General features: G+C 41.3%; 1 protein-coding gene across 1 annotated transcript in view; it reads right to left on the bottom strand.

The window, feature by feature from the left end:
• SPATA16 (spermatogenesis associated 16) overlaps positions 1 to 21,484 on the bottom strand; it is a gene marked incomplete at both ends in the record, with an annotated part of 74,897 nt that overhangs the window by 33,332 nt on the left and 20,081 nt on the right. The window contains 2 exons of the mRNA XM_084291810.1: positions 5,111 to 5,195; positions 16,594 to 16,683. Of these exons, the coding sequence (XP_084147936.1) occupies positions 5,111 to 5,195; positions 16,594 to 16,683 (175 nt within the window). The remainder of the gene's footprint in view (positions 1 to 5,110; positions 5,196 to 16,593; positions 16,684 to 21,484) is intronic.

Here is a 21,484-nt window from a genome sequence, read left to right as displayed (position 1 = left end):
CCTTCTTTATCATTTGCTTTCTTGTGTGATCTGTGAATTGCTCTGTGCTTGCAGCAGCCCAGGTTTTTGAACTGGAAGCACCTGATGAGAGCAAAACAAATGTCTGAGTACCCATACCTCCATGTCAGCCATTGCACGGAAGCTTCCTCTGTGACATTGAGTTTAACTGACAGAAATATTCTCAGGAACACAAGTTTGTTGGCACCCTGTGCAGCAGGCACAGGTCCAGTCTTGTCAATGTACTAAGAGCAGCTCAACGATGGCTGCAATCTTGGCCAAAACGCTAGGGTTGGCCTGGATATCTTTAAAGCTAAAAGCCCAGTTCACTGCAATGCAAATTAAAGGTCTCCATTTGTGCTGCAGCGAATACACATAGGCTACGTCAGGGAATTAAAGCTTTTAGTACAAATGGTTATGAAGGTGTACAGACACGAGCCTGGAAGCTTAAAATACTGTCTGGAGGTTCTGTAGTTTCTGCAACATATGCACTGCTGGTGCAACAGCAGTTAGTGTAAGACTCTGGGTGGATGGGAATAACTTTGGGTGTAAGGGCGTAGCGAATGCAAGATATGAGCCTTCAGTGTAAAATGGGCCACACGGTTTTCACAATGGAATAACAAAAGCAATTACATTTGTAGTGTGCTAGTGTGTTTGGTCTGAGATGTACATAAGCTGTGCAATATATTCACATTTTCCTAAGATGTCTGCATCAGATACTGGTGAAATCAGTCTGTGACTTCCAATATGTTTGCAAAGTTTGTCTGACAATGTTAGGCATTTGGTGACATTGTAGTATGCAGTGATGTATCTTTACTTGTGGAATGAAACATCCGGGGTATATCACACAGTTTTTAGCCAGTGGAAATAGTTAACAAAGGTGTGAATAAAACTGGACAGTTTGGAGATGGACTCTTTCTACGGAATGAAATATCTCCAGTCTATTGTTTGATTTGCTGTTCCAGCTGAGAAATATCACTGCCAACAATAAATAGGAAGCTTGCCTGACAATAATAATAAGTAGGTTTAAACTTTGTCTTGCTGCTACCACTGCAAATATCTACCATAATACATTTAATAACTTTCACATTATTATTTCATGCGATGAATTCTATTTATTCTAATATTTATTCTAATTCAGTATTTTTAATCTAAGAGACAATACACAAATCATCCAGTGCATATTCCACAGTGGGTTGTGAACAAAAGTCCATCCACCTGATTATATGTTAACTTGGAATGTATATTTTCCATCCACGGAATGAAATATTTTAAAAGATACTCAACAGAGGAAAGGTCTAGCTTACTGAATAATATTATACATTGCAAATTAGTTTTTCAGCTCTCATCAGCATTATACCTTTATCTCAGAGCAGAATGGAAGGCAAGTATTAATATTCAAAAACAACACAGGGCATTAGGTATTACATATCACTGTACAGAAACTCCAGAAATAGATGATTTACTTTAAAGGGGATAATCAAAGAAAGCTAATCAAAAAGCTAATCAAAAAGAATATTTAAAGTTGCCTTGATCATGATCCATAGGTACATATACAGGGAACAGATAACAAGTGCTAGAGGATCTTTAAGCTTTCAGAGATGAATGTGTAATGTAAATTGCTGGAAGTGTGGACTGAACAAGATCCCAGTTTTGGGAGGAGAAACAGGGAGAAATGGGGGCCATCCATGTAATACATCACCTTTTAGAAGGGATGTGGTGAATCTTCTGTTATTAAGCTATTTAAATGAGGATTTGATAATGTTCTCAAAAACAGTCTCAGCTTTGCCTCTCTTGGCACTGATGCATGAAGGTTGGGTAAAATTTTGTGGTGTTTTTATGCAGAAAGTCAGATAATTCATCAACACGAGCCCATCTGGCCTTAAAAATCTGACAGTACAAGCCTTGTGGTGCGTCTAAGAGGAGGTACACAGTCACAGGGAACAGATCACTGCTGAAGAAGAAATGCGTAAGAGTTAATAATGAGGAGGGGAGAGATTTGAGGATTCTTTAAGAAGATTGTTGAAGAAATAGGGCTCTTGGCAGCTGATGTCAGGGATAGAAGGAGTTCAAAGGAAAGTATAAAACCAAAATCAGGAGAAGTAAACCAAAGGAGATACAAGATAAAGACTGCTCTGAGCATGAGAAATAGATCAAGAGAGAAAAACAGTGATTTAGAAGTAGGATAAATAATAAAGAACTTCACAGATGTGAATTAAGGGCCTGAAGTTTTTCCAAAAAGGAAGTCAGTTGAAGGATTTGAGTGGTCTGTATGATGTTTTGAAGCTATGAAAGAAGTAGAAGGCAGGCTGTGAGGAGGAAAAGCCTTTTCCAGCAATGAAAAAAATAATGAAGAAACAAAAGTAGTCAATGACACACCAGAAGATTATATATATGACCAACTGATCAAAGCACAGAATGACAAATCTCTTCTAAAAATCTTTCTTTGGAAAAGTAAAAAACAAATGGTCCTGTTCACTATCTATTTCCTTCCTCCTCAGAAAATTTTGCTCACAGTTGTGAGCTAATGTGAGTGAGCTCTGGGGCAGAGGAGTAGTTAGCAAGAAAAGCGTGCATCAATAGCTGTTGCTTTGGTTACAAAGGCACATGAGCATGTATAGTCGTGACAAGTTATTTTCAGCTTTACAACATGAAATAGAGAGAATATTAATAAAAAAGATTATGTTACCTCTGCTTGGTCTCTCTGTGGTGGAAAGTCCCAGTGCAGTGTCACGTGCTACATCATACTGCATAATTGTTGCTGTGTGCACTAATGTCATTGAAGTCACCCCTGATACTGAACGCAGAGAATTCATCAGCTCAGGAAGGAGAAGGTTGCTGGTGGTGCTGGGGATATATCTTCACGAACAGTGTTTCTTAAGTGCTAGCTATTAACTTGAGTGGGAGCGGTACTGGGCACCCAGCTGCCTATACTGCGTGTGTGTCAGCATATAGATATTGCTGAATCCTTAGCATAGCCCACGCTAAAGCATACGCACAAAAGGCACAAAATTGTGGAGCAATCTCTGTTTCCCTGTGAAAATCAAGCATGGTGGGAGATCAAACAAAAGGTTAGATCACAACTGACATTTCAAAGCTTCTGTAGCCAAAGATGACAGCAGCTCAGGTTCAGGCAAAAAGTGGAGAAGTGGTAACATGGGCACAGGCAGTGTGGTGGTGCCTCTCGGTACCGTGGTGGTCCAGGGAAACCCATGCATGAAGTTTCCATCAGGATCAGAAATGAACAGTGAGCTGGGGACTAAAGCAGAGATGAACCAGAGCCCTACCACTGCCAAAATCCTTTGGCCCTTGCTGTCTGTAAGATGTTGTTAATGGCTGGAAGCAATTCAGTTGCCCCACTTTTGGTCTGGTTCATTCCTATCTTAGCCCAACCACAGCTTCTGGTTTACACTCTACGAGGAGGCACTGTGATGAGTCTTGCCCTTCATGCCATTTTTTTGGCCCTGTTACCTAGCAGGACAGACTGAACCCCTGGGGGAGAGGACAGCTATGACAGCTTCTTCTTTAAAGGCTTGTTCTTTGAAGCTTCATGTCCATGACATCAAGAAGAGGAGTCAATGGATACCAGTGTTAAGAGACAAAAAAAGATATTCCATTCGAAGAAATGACCCTTTCATAAAACCTGTTTGTGAACTCAAGATTTTAAACGAGTCTGACCCAGTGGGGAAAAATTCAAACTGTTCTGTACAGAAGAAATTCTCTGCTGGAAAGCATATAAGAAAGTTCACAGGCACTGCAAACACTAGCCCAGTGGGTAATTCTCTGAATGAGATGCACTTTGCACTCACAGCAGTACTGAAATTCAGCAGCTCCCAAGACTGAGATTTATTCCATTTTACCAATAAGAATGCAACTAATAATAGTTTTAAAAAGGAAGAATTTACCATGTGATTGAAGGTAAAAGATCAGATTCTGATCTTTATTACCCTGGCTTATGCCAGATGTATTTTGCACCACTTCACATAAAGTACAACAAGGACTAGCCCTTTTGTTGTCATAGATGTTCTCACAGAATAAACACCAAATAAATGGGATCAGAATCAGACTCCGAAATTTTATCCCAAGGGGTATTAACCATTTTTGCCTTGTCACCAACGTAACTTGCACAGGACCTCCTCCCAGTCACAGAAAGCAGCCAGTGAAACTGTGCCTCGAGAGCCACCTTTGAGGGCAGAGCCACGGTGAGGTGGAGGAAGGTTGTACAAGGCTGAAACGGCTCTGAGGCGAGGCATGTGGGGCTGTGAGGACAGGAAACTCCCCAGCCAGTTATGGACAGCCCACAAATTGCCTTGGTCTGAGACTGTGTGTGTTTTTGTGGGTGCCTGCCCGCACTGCCATGAGGCTGGGCCTACAGTGCCATGAGGCTGGGCCATGTCCTCCCTGTGAGGCTGACTGGTCTTCCACTGCTGCAGGCCTCAAGGGCTGGGTACCATCGGCACTGACAAGCTCCTGCAGCACAGACAGCAGAGGATTTAGCGTACGTTTACCTCCAGGTGTGTGAGAGCTCTCCTCAGAGCCGAGGGGGGTACCCTTAAACTTAAATTTGTGCTGATGTGGCTGAACTGCTATATCAAGTAAGTATCACTCAAGAGACAAGTCTCATTGAAGTCAATGGTCTACTCCCCACATAAGTAATCTTTGTAGAACTGGGGTTGTACCTAGCTATCCTTCACAGAGCACTTTAGGTTTCTCTGAGACCATTTGTTACAGTCATTTTTTCCTCCCCTTCCGGTTGAAGAGTTTGGAAAGGTATCAGAGGATTAGTATCATGCAAATTGTAAAAGGAAAGTGTCACTAAGGTAGGAAGACTTCACAAAAAAATAGCTTTGGGGACCATACAGTATCCAGAATTAAATTTTATAGCAGTCCATAAAATTGAAGTATGAGCCAAGGGTTAACAACCTTGAATTTTGCCCTTAAAATTAGTCCAAGAAAATCTACTTCATTATAAATACGGTAGTACTATATAGTGTCCTGTTGATTGATATGCCCAAGAGCTACCTTTGTCGGCAGTCTTTTAAGCAGTAATCCTTCATTTTGGTCTTAATAGTGAGATGGGCACCTCCCTCCTCATTGGGCTATCAATTTTTACCTGCCAATACAGTTTGATGAGCTTGCTTATATGCTGTTCAGTGCCTCCTGTCAGCCAGTACATATAGTCGGCAATCATGGCACTCCTGATGACAAAAGCAGAATAAATGAATGTATAAGGAGAGAAGGATGTATATAGCAATATTTAAAGGAGATAACATTAAAAGAGTGTAACATGAAGTATGTATCAAAAGATTACAGATAACTCTCAGACTTTGTCCAACTTTAAAACAATCATTAGTAAGCATTTTCAGATAGTTAAACTATCTGCAAGCGAACAACCCTGCACTTTTAAAATCTTTTTTCAATATTTTAGTCTGAGCAACTATTTAATGACTGCTCAACAATATTGTAGTCTGGCTTTTAATTTTTTTTCCTTAAAGTATTTGTGGGTGAAATGTCTTATATGCAAGTACATTTTTTTTTGTACAATAGCATCAACCTGTGTAATACCTCATAGCTTGGCAGTCTGAGGATATCAGTGTCTCCGGCAAATTCAGACTTAGTTCACCTCTGATTAAACTTTATCTTAAGAAAAACCCCAAACCCAAAGTAATCAGCTATCTTGCTACCTAATTGAGTATGCTTTAGTACTCCCACTGTCTGTTGCAATCATTGCATTACTTTTTCTAGACTGAGGGATATTAAAAACTATTGTGCAATGGATATTAATGCAGAGTCTTAACAGACTTCAGAAAATCAGTTTGCTTTTATGGCTGCCTCTCTACGCTGCTCTCCGTTCCCATTCCTCTAGAGATTCCAAATCCAATTAAATGTGACTAGATGTAATTCCAAATTGTCACTTTAGTCAATTAAACATATAATAATCTTGTGTACCTAATTACTAGCACTGAAAGTTTATTTGTTGATGTAGTGCTATCAATGTGTACTTCTGCATGTTCCCCTTATCATTGCCTATATATTAATTGTGCTTTGACATTACTGTAAATTGAATTTGAAATTTCCCCCTAGTTAAAAGTATCTCACAAACAGTAATCCCAATCCTGTTGTAATACCCTTTCAGAATGTACTTTCCAAGTCTGTATTATGTTCTTAATGAGATATAACCAAAAATACACGGATTTAACAATAAACATTTCAAAGCAGGCCCAGTATCAGGGGGTAACATATTGTTACAAACAGGAACTAAATCTTCCTTAGATGTTAGTGTACAGCTACCACTAATTTCACTGGGAGAAAAGCAATTCAGTAGGATCCATGGATTTCTGCATAAGGACTGGATTTAGCCATAAGCCTTATCCAATGCTCATTCAAATCACTGGCAAAAATCCTCCTGATTGCAGTAGAACAAAGAGCAGTTTCTAATTGAACATTGTTAGCCCAGCCGGCACAGAGTGAACAAAGGATGAAATCCTCATTGCGCTGGAAATTGCTGGCAAAACTCTTACTGCCTCCAAACAGAGGAGAATTCCTAATCCCAGGAATGACATACAAGTATCCTACGGATGAAATAGAGAAGGTGAGCGAAGTACCCAGCACTGTATGCCCAACCCACTGTCAGGTTTTGAGAAGAGCTGTCCACTGTCTCCTGAGACCCAACAGGGAAATAAACATATAGCACAAAAAGGGAGGAATACTTTGAAGGAATTTGCCAAGTTACTTTGTATTATTGTACCCGTGGTCTACTAGAGGTGGTCTTCAAAAGTTCCAGCTCCTGTGACAGTGGCGTTCGCTGGCACTGTAGTCTCTAGCAGTGTATGAGAGTGGTGGTGGCCTCCTGTGGCTGCCTTGTAAGAAAGACGTGACTTTCAATCTAAATTTGGAGCAATTCTCTACTACTAGAGCCTGGTATTTTTTGGAGTCAAATGACTTTTGCAAACGCTCATTTACAAATTGGTATCCTATAGATTTATTGCCCTCAAAACTGCTGTCATTTGAGAGATTAAAACTGGTATATCCTTAACCCTGAGTATCACCATCTCACACGGCAGTAGTGCTGCCATGGGTTGAATGCAACCAGCTGGATGCAGACACTCGCAGTGTAATTTTTCACCCCTACTGCAGGCCGTGGTCTGGTGACGTCCTGCTGACAAGACACCACAAGGCTCAGTTTGTGAGCTCCCACTCTGTGGTAATAGTGCTTTCTTTCCCCAGCTTGGTACCACTTTCAGTGGAGGTGTCAGCAGAGCTCTGGAAAAATCTGGAATCAATTCCTAGACAAGTCACTCCATCTTTCTGTTTCCCAGTATCATCTGTAAAATGAAGACAATCATATTTGACTGATTTGCCTATTTGGTGTGCGAGACCTCCTGTCACAAGCTCTCTCTTACTAATTCTTCGTAGCGTGCTCAGCACAATGTCACTGTGATCATGGCAGAGGTCTCTAGGTACTGCTGCACTTCAGACAAATGCCTTTCCTCTTTATTCTTCCTTCTTAATTTGCTCTTATTTAAATAATCAGAATTACACTTACATTTCAGGCATTCGTGTTTATTTTTTAAACATCTGCTTTTATCCCTGCTGGATTTCTCTTGTACCACCATGCATTACACCATGAACAGCAAGACACATACATAAAAACGCTCTGAGCCTTTCGAGCACTTCCATCCCAATTTCACTTCTCAGTTCCTTGGTCATAAGGGAGCACACACAGGTCAGGACCAATGCTTGCTACTGCGACCTCGGGGCTTACGAGGGACTTAAAAAATTCCACTTTCAAAAGAAACATAAGCATTAAGGCTGTATGTGGATGGCCTACGTCCAACCCCAAATATGCCTAAGCCAGAGGGTTTTCTTTAATGGCCTCTGAGGCTTGATTCACAGAGTCAAAGTGACACATGAGATAGGGAATTATGAATTCCCTGACACAGGTGAAATAATGCTGGCTGAATATGGTTATAAGGCTGGCATTGGGAAATATTTAGGGACCTAAGCACTGAGAGAGAAACCAAAGGACTGATTGAGGTATCTAGGCAGGTGAAAAGCCTGGTTCCAGTGAAGTATGCAAAGGCATAAAGCACAGAACTTGGTCCCCAGGTCCCAGCGAGTACCTATCCATTTGGCCCACTGAAATCCAGGTCACAATGACTTTCAGTAAGGGACGTGCGAGCCCACACTCTGAAAACAATATTTCAGTAAAATATTCATTAAAGAAATACTATACTATTTATGACATTATTGTTTAGGGTCCTCAGCCAGTGATGGAGCTCATTAACAAATTTTTCTTCGTCCTTATTCAGAATGAAAGCCTATTGCATGCGTATATCTAAAGACATCTTGATCATACTTTTTTATTTTTATTTATTTATTTATTTATTTTTAATGTCTGTATGTGTAATGACATTTCAGCATTTCAGCAAAGCTGAAAATTCTTCCTTCAATTATATGACTATCTGGAGGTTTCCTTCTTCACGTGGAAGATTCTTCTTTATTTAAAAATAGACTCATTTGTCATATTTTTTTACACTATAAAATGCAATGCTTCCATTTCCTTCAGTGTGCTAAGGAAGAAGAGAGAAATTTGCTTTTCCAAAACTGAGACAAAAATACCAAAAAACAAGGGATGAAATTCAAACTGATTCTGAAGGTTCCCTTCTTATGTCTGATGAAATTTTCCAGGGAACAGTTAAAGAATTCAGTTGAAATAGTCACTGTGCCAGGTAACTCTGCAATTCAGATTATTCTTGCCCTTTCTGTTCGTGTGTATGTATCAGTCTCTTCTTGTTTGGTATTACACTTTCACCTATGCTAAATACTTGCTGTGTCTATTAAAAAAAAAAAAAAAGTTTGAAATTTCAGCTTGCACATTGAGTACAGTAGTCCAAAGTACAGACTGATAAAATACTGAATATAGGTCAACAAGGGAATCTGTGATGACTAAACTGGCCATCCACTGTGAATTAGAGTCAATTTTAGAAGTAAAATTATAGGTCAAATGAAGCATACAAAAGTCTGTAACATACTGAGGGAGTGCATTCTTTTTAAAGGTTTATGAGGATAATATATGTCTTGAGAATGAAGCTGGGTTGCTTCAGACAGGTTACTGCTACTCCATACCTAAAAGGCTCTGTATGGTGTGTACAGTAGAGGATGTGTAGGATTATTTCCCCTCCCTAACAGGGATTTGGGAAGAGCAGAAAGCTCTTCCAATGCATTAACAGATTCACAGGAACCGAATGAGGGACTGCTCCTGCCCTGTTACTATATCAGTATTGTGTATTAAATGTGAGTTGTAATGTTACCAAATATGGCTGGTGTATAAAATAGATATGGATTAGGATAGTATAGGCACAACCAAATTAGCATTTTTGTCATCTTCTGCAATTTTTGGCATCACAGATCCTAGGGATGTGGGCACTTGTGAAGAGCTGGGCAGTAAGAGGCTGTGGCCCCGGTCAGTTGGGGTCTGCTGATCCGTTGTATGCAGATTTTGGACTGGTGAAATTGGCCTGCAACAGACCTCACTCTGATTTGTACCTCTCAAACGTTCAACTTTGAACTTTCCAGAGCACCAGAAACACAAGGTGCGAAAGAAAGGGAAAACAGCTCCCATGTATGTCATACAATGCATTTTTTCTGGATGAAATGCCATCTTTTATTTTTACAGTTTTGAAATATACTGATTGAAATCTAACAGCAAAGACCAGATACATGCATACTCTTTCTACACAACCACTTCAAGTGATATTCAGAAATATTGACCTCTTGTTTACAGAACCCAAATGCTTAGAGCTACCAAGCCCATCTGTGTTAATGTAGTAAACCTGGATCAAAAGGTGCCTTGCTAAATCTGCTCAATCTGGCCACTTGGTGGTGCAGAACAATAAGATATATTTCCATATGTGCAAGTGAACAGCACACCACAGATCTCAAACTGTCTTCCTCAGCCCATCTGCAGAAATGTATAGGCCTTATAATAAAAGCGTCAACGGTGGCTTTTGCTGCCTGACAGCTGCTGACACTAACAGCGAGTGTGCAGCCAAATCCTTCGCAGTGGCCATGTAAGCCTGTGACAAGAAAATGGATGGTGCGGATGCTGTTCTGGAATGCACCAAAGTGTCACGTTTCCAGAGAAGTCAAGAAATTAGCATTGTTGCTAAACAGATGTGTGCTCGTTTACCACTGTAATCACTGGAAAAACATAAGGGCAAGGCTCAAGGTCAGCTCCTTGAGCTCCCCCTGAGCTTCTCAGAAAGGAAGGGAACCCTGAGGGGGAGAGAAGCTCTCTGCAGATGGAAGGGCCTTAGGAATAATCACAGCCTATGCACGTTACAGTGACTTTCACACTTCTATGCTGTTCAGCCCCAATTGCTGCTCAGATCAGGAGGCTGATAAGTGGCAGATAATTACCTTTGCTCCCTACTTCAAGTGATCTCACCTGGTCTGCAGTAAGTGGTACTAATAGAAGGCCTCAGCCAGTGCCATGTGGCTTTGGTAGTGTGCAGAGCTACTGTTTGGAAGTGGTAAGTGTATCTGTTCTCCCCCACCACTCCTTTCTGATTTAACAGGAACTTTAATATTCCTGCTAAGATCATCTCTGATGGAGACACCTGGATATTTGAGATCTATTTTGTATCTCAGGCTTAGCATTAGAATATGGGAGAAAATAAACAACTATTCTGGATGACTTTTTCTTATCTTTTTCTGGGATTAGAAAGGGAAAATGATGTTTATAGCTGGAATAAGAATAAAGTAGTTATTGTACTGCAATTATCCCATTTGGATAGTGGATAATAATAGCAGTTATTTTTGAAACATCTCTCTATATCTTAAATAAATGTAAGGTTGTTACTTTGAGGTTTATGGGGATACATGAAAACCATTAGATGAGAGAGAAACAGGACTATAGAATATTGAGCAGGAAGGAAACTAGTGGTGTGAGGATTGGGCTATCCATGACCTTGCCCCCAAATGGAGCAGAAAGTGTTGTGGCAATCCCTCTGCTATCTGTGCGGAATGCCTTAACATTGCTAATGCCTTCAGATAACTAACTAAAACTCCCTTTTAAACATTTTACCAGTGAACCTTAAATGTGTTGGGGAGCTGCTATAAAACTCTTCTGTCCTGCCAAACCCTTCCAGGTTGGCAATGGGGTATGCTAGCTATCTTTGCTGAAGTCTCTGGGTCACTAGCCCACTGCTAAAAGTAGAAATGTTTCCTGCAAGGAAAATGGCACCTGCATTTGTAATATATTTATTACAAGTATCATTATCTGTCTGGTGGCTGCATGCAGGTAACAACTTTCTGTATTGTCTTGAGATTCCTGTACCGTGATAATGGATGTTTCCTATTTAAGGGCAGCTGCCATGTAAAGACACAAAGGATGCTTCTCCTCAGCTCACATCTGCAAAACTGTGCAAAACGTGGGGAAATGAGAGGTCTTTTAAAATGGTGGGGCATGCTCAAGACAACAGGGTGCTAAGCCCAGCAAGATGTCATGCTGTCTGTGACTGGGCATGAAACAAGCAGCAGTGAGCATGGGCATGCTGCACAGATCACTGGAGCTGCGGAGGCCCTGATGCTGTGGTAGGTTCATGGTAGAGACATTTTGGGAAGGGATGGGGAAACTGGGATGAATTGCTTGATGGCAGAAGTGCAATGAAACTTTGAGGGACAAAGACTGTGCTTGTTCCGCGCTCTAGCTGGTGCTCTGCTCTCGTGTATCTCTTTGCACCTCATGCTCCCTGGCTTGGGGATGTGCCTTGTGCTGTTGTCAGTGTTTGTATTTACTTCTAACAGGTGGCAGTGATCATGGAAAAACTGGTGTGGAGGCTTCCTCCTGTCCCTGATATGCCTGCCTGCCTGAGCACACTGTTGTTTGACACCTGGACAGTCTCAAGTGATAAAGAATAATGTGCGCAGTGCAGAAATAACGGCCAGTAATTCTAGACAGAGGCTAACCTCATATGTTGGTGTCAAATTAAATAATAGGCAGTGTGGGCTTTCCTTTGGGCTTTGACTGATCCCAGCGCTTGTCAAAGCCGCTTTCCTAGACACAATTTATGAGGTGTGCCATTTGCAATGTCACCCTGGAGACACGGCCAGCCACGAATCCCACGGGACAGCTCGGGTGGCTCAGTGTGGGGACAACTGGACCCAATTCCCTGCTGACCCCTGGCCCAGGGGCACTGCCTGTGAAATGCCCTGGCCAGCGGTGGAGGTTCCCTTCTCCTCAACAGAGCTGCTGAGGGTGGCAGTGGGGGGGTTCACTGCTGCCTGACCCTACACAGCCACTTGTGGGGCACCTGCCATTGCCGGGGCCTGTGCTGAGCCCACCCGCCCTGGCAGCAAGAGTCCCCTCCGTGCTGGTGTTTCTATGACAACCAATGTTTTTTTCTTTTTACAGAATTTCCCTTTTGTTTATTTCCATTGAGGAAAAGTAGAAACAATTAGGATGGGGAAGGAATATAAACTTTCCCCTCTTCTTCCAAGAGCGGGACCAGGCAGGGTTGAAAGGTGGGCCTGCTCCCTCAGCTTGCATCCCCAGCGTGGGGTGGGCCTGTGTGCCACTGCTGGCTCTGTGAAGAGAAGCTGAATATATCAACTAACCCGAACTGTGCAGCTTTACCCGCTGCCTTCTCAGTTCTGACTGAAACGGCCCCTGGATTCACACAGAGGGCTGAGGTCTGCTCCTTGCAGACCTGGTTCGCTTTACCTGGTTCGCTGGTGGGATTACCTAGGCTTTCTTGAATAGGAATGTCAAAAAGCTGAGTCAGCCATGCTGCAGCTATTCAGATCCTAAAGCTCTTTTCTCCTTAAGGATTGCTTACCCCTACTCTGTGCAGTCAGATGAAGATGAGTTGTTTGTTCTGGCAGAGGGACAGACAGTCTGTTTTCCCCTACATGTATACAACTAATTTCAAGTCACTAGTGTTCTAGCTGGTGATAAAAGAGCTATCTTAAGCTTTTCACAGAACACAGTGACACTGTTAAATCAGCACAGCGATTTGATTAGCAGAAAGATGAGAGCTATACGGCTTAATGATAAAAAGGGGCAAAATCCCTTCTGTAGTTTAAACTTCAGATTCAAAGCAAATAGGCAGCCAGCTTTTTCTGTAAGTTACGAATCTTCACCTTACCACTGTTTCAGTGTCAGCAATAGGCTGCACTATCTGAGTGAGAAAGAAAAATTGCTTTCATGCCTTGTTGCTCATCTGGTCAGACCTCTCACTGCAGATGTGTGACAGGCAGCTGTGGGGTCACAGCCCGCCAGGCTTGGGGACTCGGAGAATGTGCAGGCTCTGATGTCTCCTTCTCCAGGAGCTTTGAGGGTCACCCTTGAGTGTTTGTCCCCTTTCTAGCACTGCTACCCTTGCAAACATCCTGTGGTTTGGCTCCTCTGTCCTTGGGACTAGTATGGACTTCCCAGGCTGTTCTGTGGCTTGCATGTCCCCTTGCACATACACATCCCTTGTCTCATCTTTCCCTAAGGAAGCTGACTCCACATCCCCAGGAAGGTGGGGCCCCCTCAGCCTTCTCCAAGAGCCTTTTCTCTTCTTTGTTAGAGAAGTGAGCCCAGAATCCTTTTCTGAACTTTCCATTCTGGTTATTAAGTGATCTTCTGATCAGCTGTGACTCTGTCTCCCTTGCCAGGGTACTTTCAGTAGCTGCTATCGAGGATGATCCTGAGCCTAAATGCCTTGTAGTGTCTAAAACTTCTAGGTAACTTCCAGACTAAATTTATGTATAATGAATTTATGCCCATTTGTTCAAAGGCCAAGATGGTCTTTCAGCTGAAATAGGTTTGCTCCCTTCTGAGGTTTAAATCTTTACTGTGCTTGTCAAGAGCAGTCTCTGAACAATAGAGGATAAATATATTTACTAGCTGACACCTCAGTGAAAGTGGCTGCACCACTTCAGAATTCATCATTTGCAGATGCTCTGACCCCACATGGTGCTTCTAAGACTGCTTTACGATGCCAAATGGCCTTAGGCTGCACTCTACGTGGTAGCACCCTATTACAGTACTACCCTGAAGGATCACTATGCAGTCAACAAAATTCAGGAGTGATGCAGATGTGGGCATATCAGTTGCCTTATACTAACTCAGATGTCCTTGCATTCAAACTCCTTCGTGCGCTTTCTGTGGGCTGACAAGCACTAGTGAAAGTTACACACAGAGAAACTTGGGATTTACAGTTGACCTTACTCTAGCTTTTGACTTTCTCTGAACCAAATAATTTGGTCTGGTATATCCTCAGAGATGAAATCTCAGGGGATCTCAGCTTGATAGGTAGGCTGAGTTAAATGTCATTATCTGTGCTGTTTGTGCCAAGCTGTACTGTTTACAACCAACCCCTCCTGTTCACATACCCATACGGTGTTCTGGGTGTATTTAACAGGGTATACAGTGATTTAAACACATGCTGGGGATAGAAAAGCAAGGAATACTCAAATAGCAAGCAGAAATAAATGACAGGTTATGATGATAAAAACCAAGTTCATATTTCCAGAAAATGCAACCAAATGTCTGCTTGCTGCAGTCGGTAATGGGTGGAGTGCATGCTGCATCTCTAATGGGGTTTGACTAAGACCAGTGACTCCAATGAGATGCCATAAGTGGTGCTAAGCTTAGTTTAACACAACCTGCAAAAGCAGCTCCGCACAGTTGCTATAACACTATGTTAAACTAGGCTAAACTCTGAATGCTGCTATAGTCGCTGCTTTTTGGAACCGCTCTGGATTCAGTCTGTCAGAATGTTCCTCTCCTTTACAGAATACATAATCTCATTTAAAATCATCTAGTTTCCTGAAAGCATCTCAATATGGGGAAAAAAAGGCTGACACAGATCCCTCTTGCCTGCTGATGTAGTAAACTTACTGATTGCTTATCTGCAGTAACACCATCCACAATTTTCATTTTTGAAATCATATTTATGAACACCATGGTTCATACTGTCTTCTTAAATGTAGGCATATTAAGGTATTTCTTCTTCTGAAATACCAGTTTCTGAAAATGTTTTTTTTTTAACTTTTTTTTTAAATCATCAACCTGACTTCAAGGGGAAAACAAACACAAACCAACATACAAACAAAACAAAATCTTCTTGTATTTCACCTGTTAGGATACTAGTGAACTTTTGGGTTTGACAGCATCCTGAACAGGATTCCCTCCCTATCTGTCACAAAACATACTGGACTAACACCACCCTAAAATGTCTGTCTGATCAGTGGACCTCAGCTGCTGATGACTGTAGGTAACAATTTCTCTCTGAATCAACACCACAACAAGATTTTTTAGGAAGAAGAGACCCTGATCAGTGCTATATAAAAGGAGACCTGGGAAATATAATGCTAGAGTGTTTTTGAACAAAATGTTTCTATTCCTTAGTTTGAAAGATTTTTGTTTCAGAAGTGAGGCTTTTTTCTTTCCTTTTTTTTTTTTTTTTCTAAAAAAAAAAAATAAAAAATTACAGTAAGTGAAATATTCCAGGTTAATCTGAGTTAGTATTTACAAAGAAATTAGCAAAAATATAATTGTCTTGGAGAACTGTTTTCTTCTCTTCCTGGCATGTGAAATCCAGTGCATTTCACTTCGACACGCTCTTGATGCTGTCCCGCAGAAGGAAACTGTTTGTCCCTGGTTTTTTGTTTGCCTTTTTTTTGGCTGGAGTCCAGCACAGAAAATTGGTGTTCATCTTCCCAAATCCTTTCTGCAACTCTGCTTTGATAAAGTGTCTTTTCACTTCTCATTCAAACTGTTTTCCTGCTATTTTAATAGCTTCAGAGTTCTACCACTAGCATATATCTTAAAAGATAAGCAATGTAACCCTTTTAGTCTCTTGCCTAATTTGCGATGACTATTCTGCCATTAGTCAGCTAATGATTTGCAAAATATTTTTGTGCTATACCTTGTGGTCTTCAGCTGAACAGTCCTCTGTAAGTATCTAATGTTAGTAGTAATGATGATACATAGCAAGCTGCCATTGCATTTCCCTGTGCATTTCTTTCACTTAAGCATGTTCAGTGGTTTAAAAACTTCTGTTGCGTGTTGGAACTTTCAGTTTTTGGCAGTGTAATGCACGCATGCAAGCAGAGCTTCCTCTTGCAGAATTTTCTCCTGCCAGCAGTTTCTGTTCACACCAGCAGTCTCATCAGCTGCACCCAGGCTAAATTTTGCAGCATATCACAGTGTACATTGAGATCTTGATTTTTTTTTTTTTTTTAAATCTGCTCAGAACACACTTGAGCTTCTGCCCAAGGTACAGGGAAAGCAGGAAGTAAAAGATGCTTGTGTGCATGTAGCTCATGCCCCAGTGCAGCCCAGGGACCCAACCAGGGCTCACCACTACACCTGAGAGTAAGTACTCCTATATGCGTTAGTCTAACTGCAACCAGGGACATAATTGGGATTATTCATGTTACTCTGACTGGGAGGATTGGAGCTCTGCTGAATGTGAGATCATATACACAAAGCTCCCACTGACTTTTAAAAGCCTGGGTATACGATGATAACCTTACTACTGAGAGCTGGAATGAAAGAGATGTGGAGAAACCATTATAAATCCACAAGTGCCAGAGTACCTTGCAGCTTCAGAGTATTTCTCTAAACACCTAAACACGGCAGCTTGACGCAGGTGATTCCGGAAATAGGCTGGGTTCAGAAAAATGCTCCTTTAAAAGATAAGAGATGGGCAAGTTTAGATCTCAAATTCTTAAATCATTAAAAAGCCACTAATAAACTATGACTAAGATGAATCCAGTATATACTGCTACACATCTCAACAGTCACTCTGTATGCCTCGAATGTAATATGAACTATCATTTTCTCTCTTGACAACTGTGACAACAAGCATTATTAAAATTTTTGTTGAGGTTATATTTATAAATGCAGTTTCATTAGGGTTTTGTGTATTGTTATGGAAACACTTTTTTTTTTTTTTTTTTTAAAAGTTCATGTTGTAATATGCTCAAGCTAAAGGCAATATAGCATAACATAAGTAAAAGTGCCACACTAAAACTTCTTGTTAACCCCCTACCTTCAGAAACATGAGTGGAATTTATGTGGCCTGTCTTCTTGGAACCACTATGCATTTACAATTAATTTTAATGCTAACTTAGATTTTTAAATATTTTCAGTATCAATGATAGGCTCTGTGTGGGTGGACCCTCAGCACGCTTCTTATACCCTTAACTTTAGCAGATGCAATTCCAGGTGTAACAAATTATAGGCTTTAAGTCAATATCAGAAAAGGCTGTAGGGGTAAAAATAGCATAAGCCAAGTGGTCAGATTGGCAGGCAGGGTATCCTTTTGGTTTAAGTAGGAGAAGGGCAAGCATGACAGCTCCATCTACATCTAATTAGTTCCACTCATGAGATCTCCAACATGTGGCTACTTCTCTGGTCAGCGCTTTTCCCAGAGTTTGGAGAAAAAGGTACATAAAGCATGTTCTGGGATGCAACATTAAATATTTGTCATTATTTACGTGTTTTATAAAGTATTTAATAACAGCTTACCACACCAACAAAGAGATTGATGCTTTGCCTTCTATTACAAAGATGACTTGTATGTTTTTGTTTAAGGGAACATCTCCATGAACAGTGCTTAAAGCTGTCTGAAGCTTAGTTGTTTTGGATTCCAGTGCCTTCAAGTGCTACCTGTGGTTTGTGCACAACTGAAGGAAGTGCAGATCTTGGTGATGGGAGGCACGTTACCTTTAGTGCACTAAAATCTAGCATAGAGAACAGCACTGGATGTTAACCCACTTACGTTAATGGGGTAAATGAGTCACTCCTGTCAGTAACAAAACAATAATGGCAGCAGCAAACAGGAGGGTTTTCAGCCAAATATGGTTCAGGTGTGAAGTTCAGAAAATACTAATGGTCACCAAAACTTAACCAAAACGAAATTGTCAAAAGATCAAATACTACTAGCATTTAATGATTTGACCAAGGCAGTAATGCCTTACTTAGATGACAACTGGTACTTCTGCAAGCTATTTTAAAGGAGATTATTGCTGCTGTAAACTGTAGTCAACAGTTGATAATAGTAATATTGATTTTTTTTCTTTTTTTCTTCAAGTTAGCGGTTCTACCACAGCCAAGCAATAGCACTATGAGGGCAAAAATTAAAAAATCAATAATTCCCTGGTAGTTAGCAACACATTTTCCTGTAAGTCTTTGAGCAGGATGTACTGTGATAGGCTTATAATAAATATAGAACTGTAGCAGATTTTCAAAGAATTAGGTATCAGATCTCTGCTTTCCGTCTTGATTTCTTACTAGTCTGAGAAAGATGAACTGCTTCTCTTGACCTATAAATTCTATCCTGAAAAATATAGCATGCTCTAATAGCTTGAGCAAACATCAGAAAGCTACCTTTGACTATATGGCAGTCTACTAGGTTCTCTGGAGCCTATACATTAGAAATGATTTCTGATGACTTCTCTACCCAAAAGGAGTTCCTTGCTGTACCAATACAGCTCCAGTTTAGCAGCCTTAATGCAGAACTGTGCCAATTAATGCCACGCGTGCACAGAAATTGTGCAGTTTTCCCTTTGGCATTTAAATCTGACTCTGACATATTTCAGATGCTTTTGGTGTAAAGGAAAAAAACAGTGAAAATAAGAAGCAAAGGAATTATACAAACAAAGGTTAAGAGGAAAACCCTAATTCCAGGAAGTTCTCCTTCAAATCGAAGCAGATGGGGGACCCATCTGGCTAGGCAGCAATGTGCCAGGCTGTGCATACTGAGAACAAGTCCGTGCTCCAAGATCCACCTCCAGCCATGGGCAGTCTCAATACTAGGCTGGTTAATCCAGTAATTAATTAGGAGGGATGTGCTTCAAGAGGGAGGCTTGACAGAAGAATGAGGTAGGTAGGAAGGCAGCGGACACACCGGCTGCTGCTCATAGGACAATCTGTGTGTGTGGTGGTTTGTGCCGTGAGCAGAAGGATCGGTCCTTTGGTCTTCCAACTCGTGTGCCTCTCAGGGATCTTCAGGTAGAAATAGTCACTTCAACAGGAATCGTATGGACAGCTCTTATTCTGCACAAATAGAATTCCTAATCCACAAAACTGCAAATAAAGTCACTACATCTGAAGATTAAAACTTGTGTTCTTGCCAGGTTTGCCCCCCATCTGTCAAATGACTAGGTTAAAGTAAACTTGAAATAGATTTTCATTTATTTTTTCATCTTCACTGTAATCCAAAGACTGCCCTGTTAAAAGCCTTTCGTAAATCATTTGGTCAGTTTTTCTCAACAAAACAGTCCTTAAGTAATGCTGTATATCAGCCTCTTTTTTGACATTTTCATTTTTTCATCTTGACATCTTCTCTTAAAAATAATAGTGTTTGTCCTATTGTCTTTCTTCTAACTGCAAGGAGTGGGGGGAGAGGAAGGCATCAACTCTCTCCCCATCATAACAATTGGAGCATGTGAATCAAAGATGCACATATTAGTCTGTGGCTTTCTCTCTCCAGGTGTTTCTTTCAATCTTGCTGCCCAGTATTAAGGAAACAGGTACGGCAAGAAACTCGGATCACTACATAAAAACTGGCTGCTGGAAATCACATTGCCTTTTCTCTAGGGTATACATTGTCTGTTGAAGTCCTTCCTAAATGCAACGGGGATTTAACTCTAATCTGACTGACATGAAAAAGTGCCTCTACTACAATCCACTGCATCATTTGTACTTGGCCTTTATAGGCCAAGAAAAAGTCAGCAAGATGATTCTATAGATGAAGCAGGTGAAAAAATACACTTCACTACTGAAGCAGATAACTCATTTTTCTTGCTAGTACTGGAAGTAAAAGCTAGCTTGTTAGTAGAGGTGCGAGATATTATTTGTTAAAATTAGAGTGACAGAGGCTTTTTCCTTTTCTTAGTTGTCCATGTCATCTTTCAATACGATGTGGTCTTCTGTACAAATACATTTTAATAGTCAATTGTAATTGAGTATTAGAGAGGAATTAAGTGATTTGCCAGAAATAAAAATTCAGTGCTAAAGCAATATACATGTCTGTGCAGAGACACATGAGAGCAGTCGGCACAGCAGTGCACCGTGTTGCATGTCCACATGTCTCTGGTACAGTGACTGTAGAAATGGAGGTGCTGAGGCATTCACCACAGCATTAAATATGATGTCAGCACAAGTAACGTGTCAACCAGTGCTCAGCAGAACCATGTATTCACTTGCTGTAGACTAATACAATGCTTTTATCTTCAGTGAATACTGTCAATCAGTAGAGCTGGTGATCCAGCCCCAATATGCTTACAGATGAACCTGACAAATCCTGGCTGCTGTACAATTAGATTGAAGCTCAACTTTCTTCTTCTCCCTTGTTTCATCTACATGGCAGGTAGCATATTATCTGCAGTGTAGTACTACTCTTACAGCTGTTTGCGTCTGCCGTGCTCTGTTCTGTGATCCCAAGGGCTGGATCACCAGCTGGTTTAAGAGTTCAGCTCTACTACAGACAAATTCCTGAACTTACAGTAGCCAGGAATTGACCTCACCCTATTTCCCTGCACTTTGTGTGTGTGCAGCTACGTTGGGATTTGAGAGGTTTTATTTGGGGAGCCTATGGCAGTGCATTTCCTTGCAGCCAACTTTGTATTCTCACTCAGTTTTCTTCTGGTGGTTTCAGTGCTATCATGCAGTAATGAGCAAAGGGAGAAGAAGTGTGGCTGCAGTGAGGAGAGCCATGTGAAGGAGGCTCTCACAAGGATATGTGAGGAAGGTAGTGTCTTTCTCCAAAGCTTGTTCTCAGTGTCTGGACAGGTTAAGACCCATGGGTCCAGAGCAATGTTTTCTTTCCAGCACCACCAATGCCTGGCTGTGACTGTGCCCACCCTGCCTTGTGCCCAGGAACCTCTTTCCCCAGTGTGAGCGCTCTGGTTCCCAAGGGAAGGAGCACCCTTCCCTCCTTGCCCTGCCCTGTCCACCCCATTCAAAGGAGTGATGTGCAAAATCAGAAAACAGGCAAGGACCTTCAGTGCGCAGAAGAAATCACCTCATGAAGTTTTCATACTTGAACAGATAGAAAGGGAGGAAATGAGGGATCCCGATAAAGCTTTCACACACACACAACACCTTTTCACTGCCACTAAAGTGAAATATAACTGCCATGCTAAAAGGTTTTGCAGCAGCTATTTGCTTTGAATTGCAAGCATAAGATAAATGTGCTATGCAGGTCTCGATTCCTCGTCTGTGAAGGTAGTAAAAAGGAGAATGTTCCCTGTCCAGAACAAAAAGATATTTAGGAAAAACATGTTTCAAAGCTCCTAAAGCATCTAAATGCAAGCAGAGATAGTCTGTGTTCCCTGTCGTGTTTGTACAACATGTTCCTAGCTATACAAATGCCACTTTCTTTTCTTGACCACCTTCTGATTGCTGCCGTGCATCTCAGAATTTATAAAACAGTTTGGTGTTGCTAGACTCTTCCTTCCAAGAGGAACCATATTTCCTGCA

The sequence above is a fragment of the Netta rufina genome, assembly GCF_964035555.1.
Source record: "Netta rufina genome assembly, chromosome: 9".
Classification (NCBI taxonomy): domain Eukaryota; kingdom Metazoa; phylum Chordata; class Aves; order Anseriformes; family Anatidae; genus Netta; species Netta rufina.
Note: the sequence above shows the minus strand (reverse complement) of the source record. Positions and strands in the feature narration are given on the sequence as shown.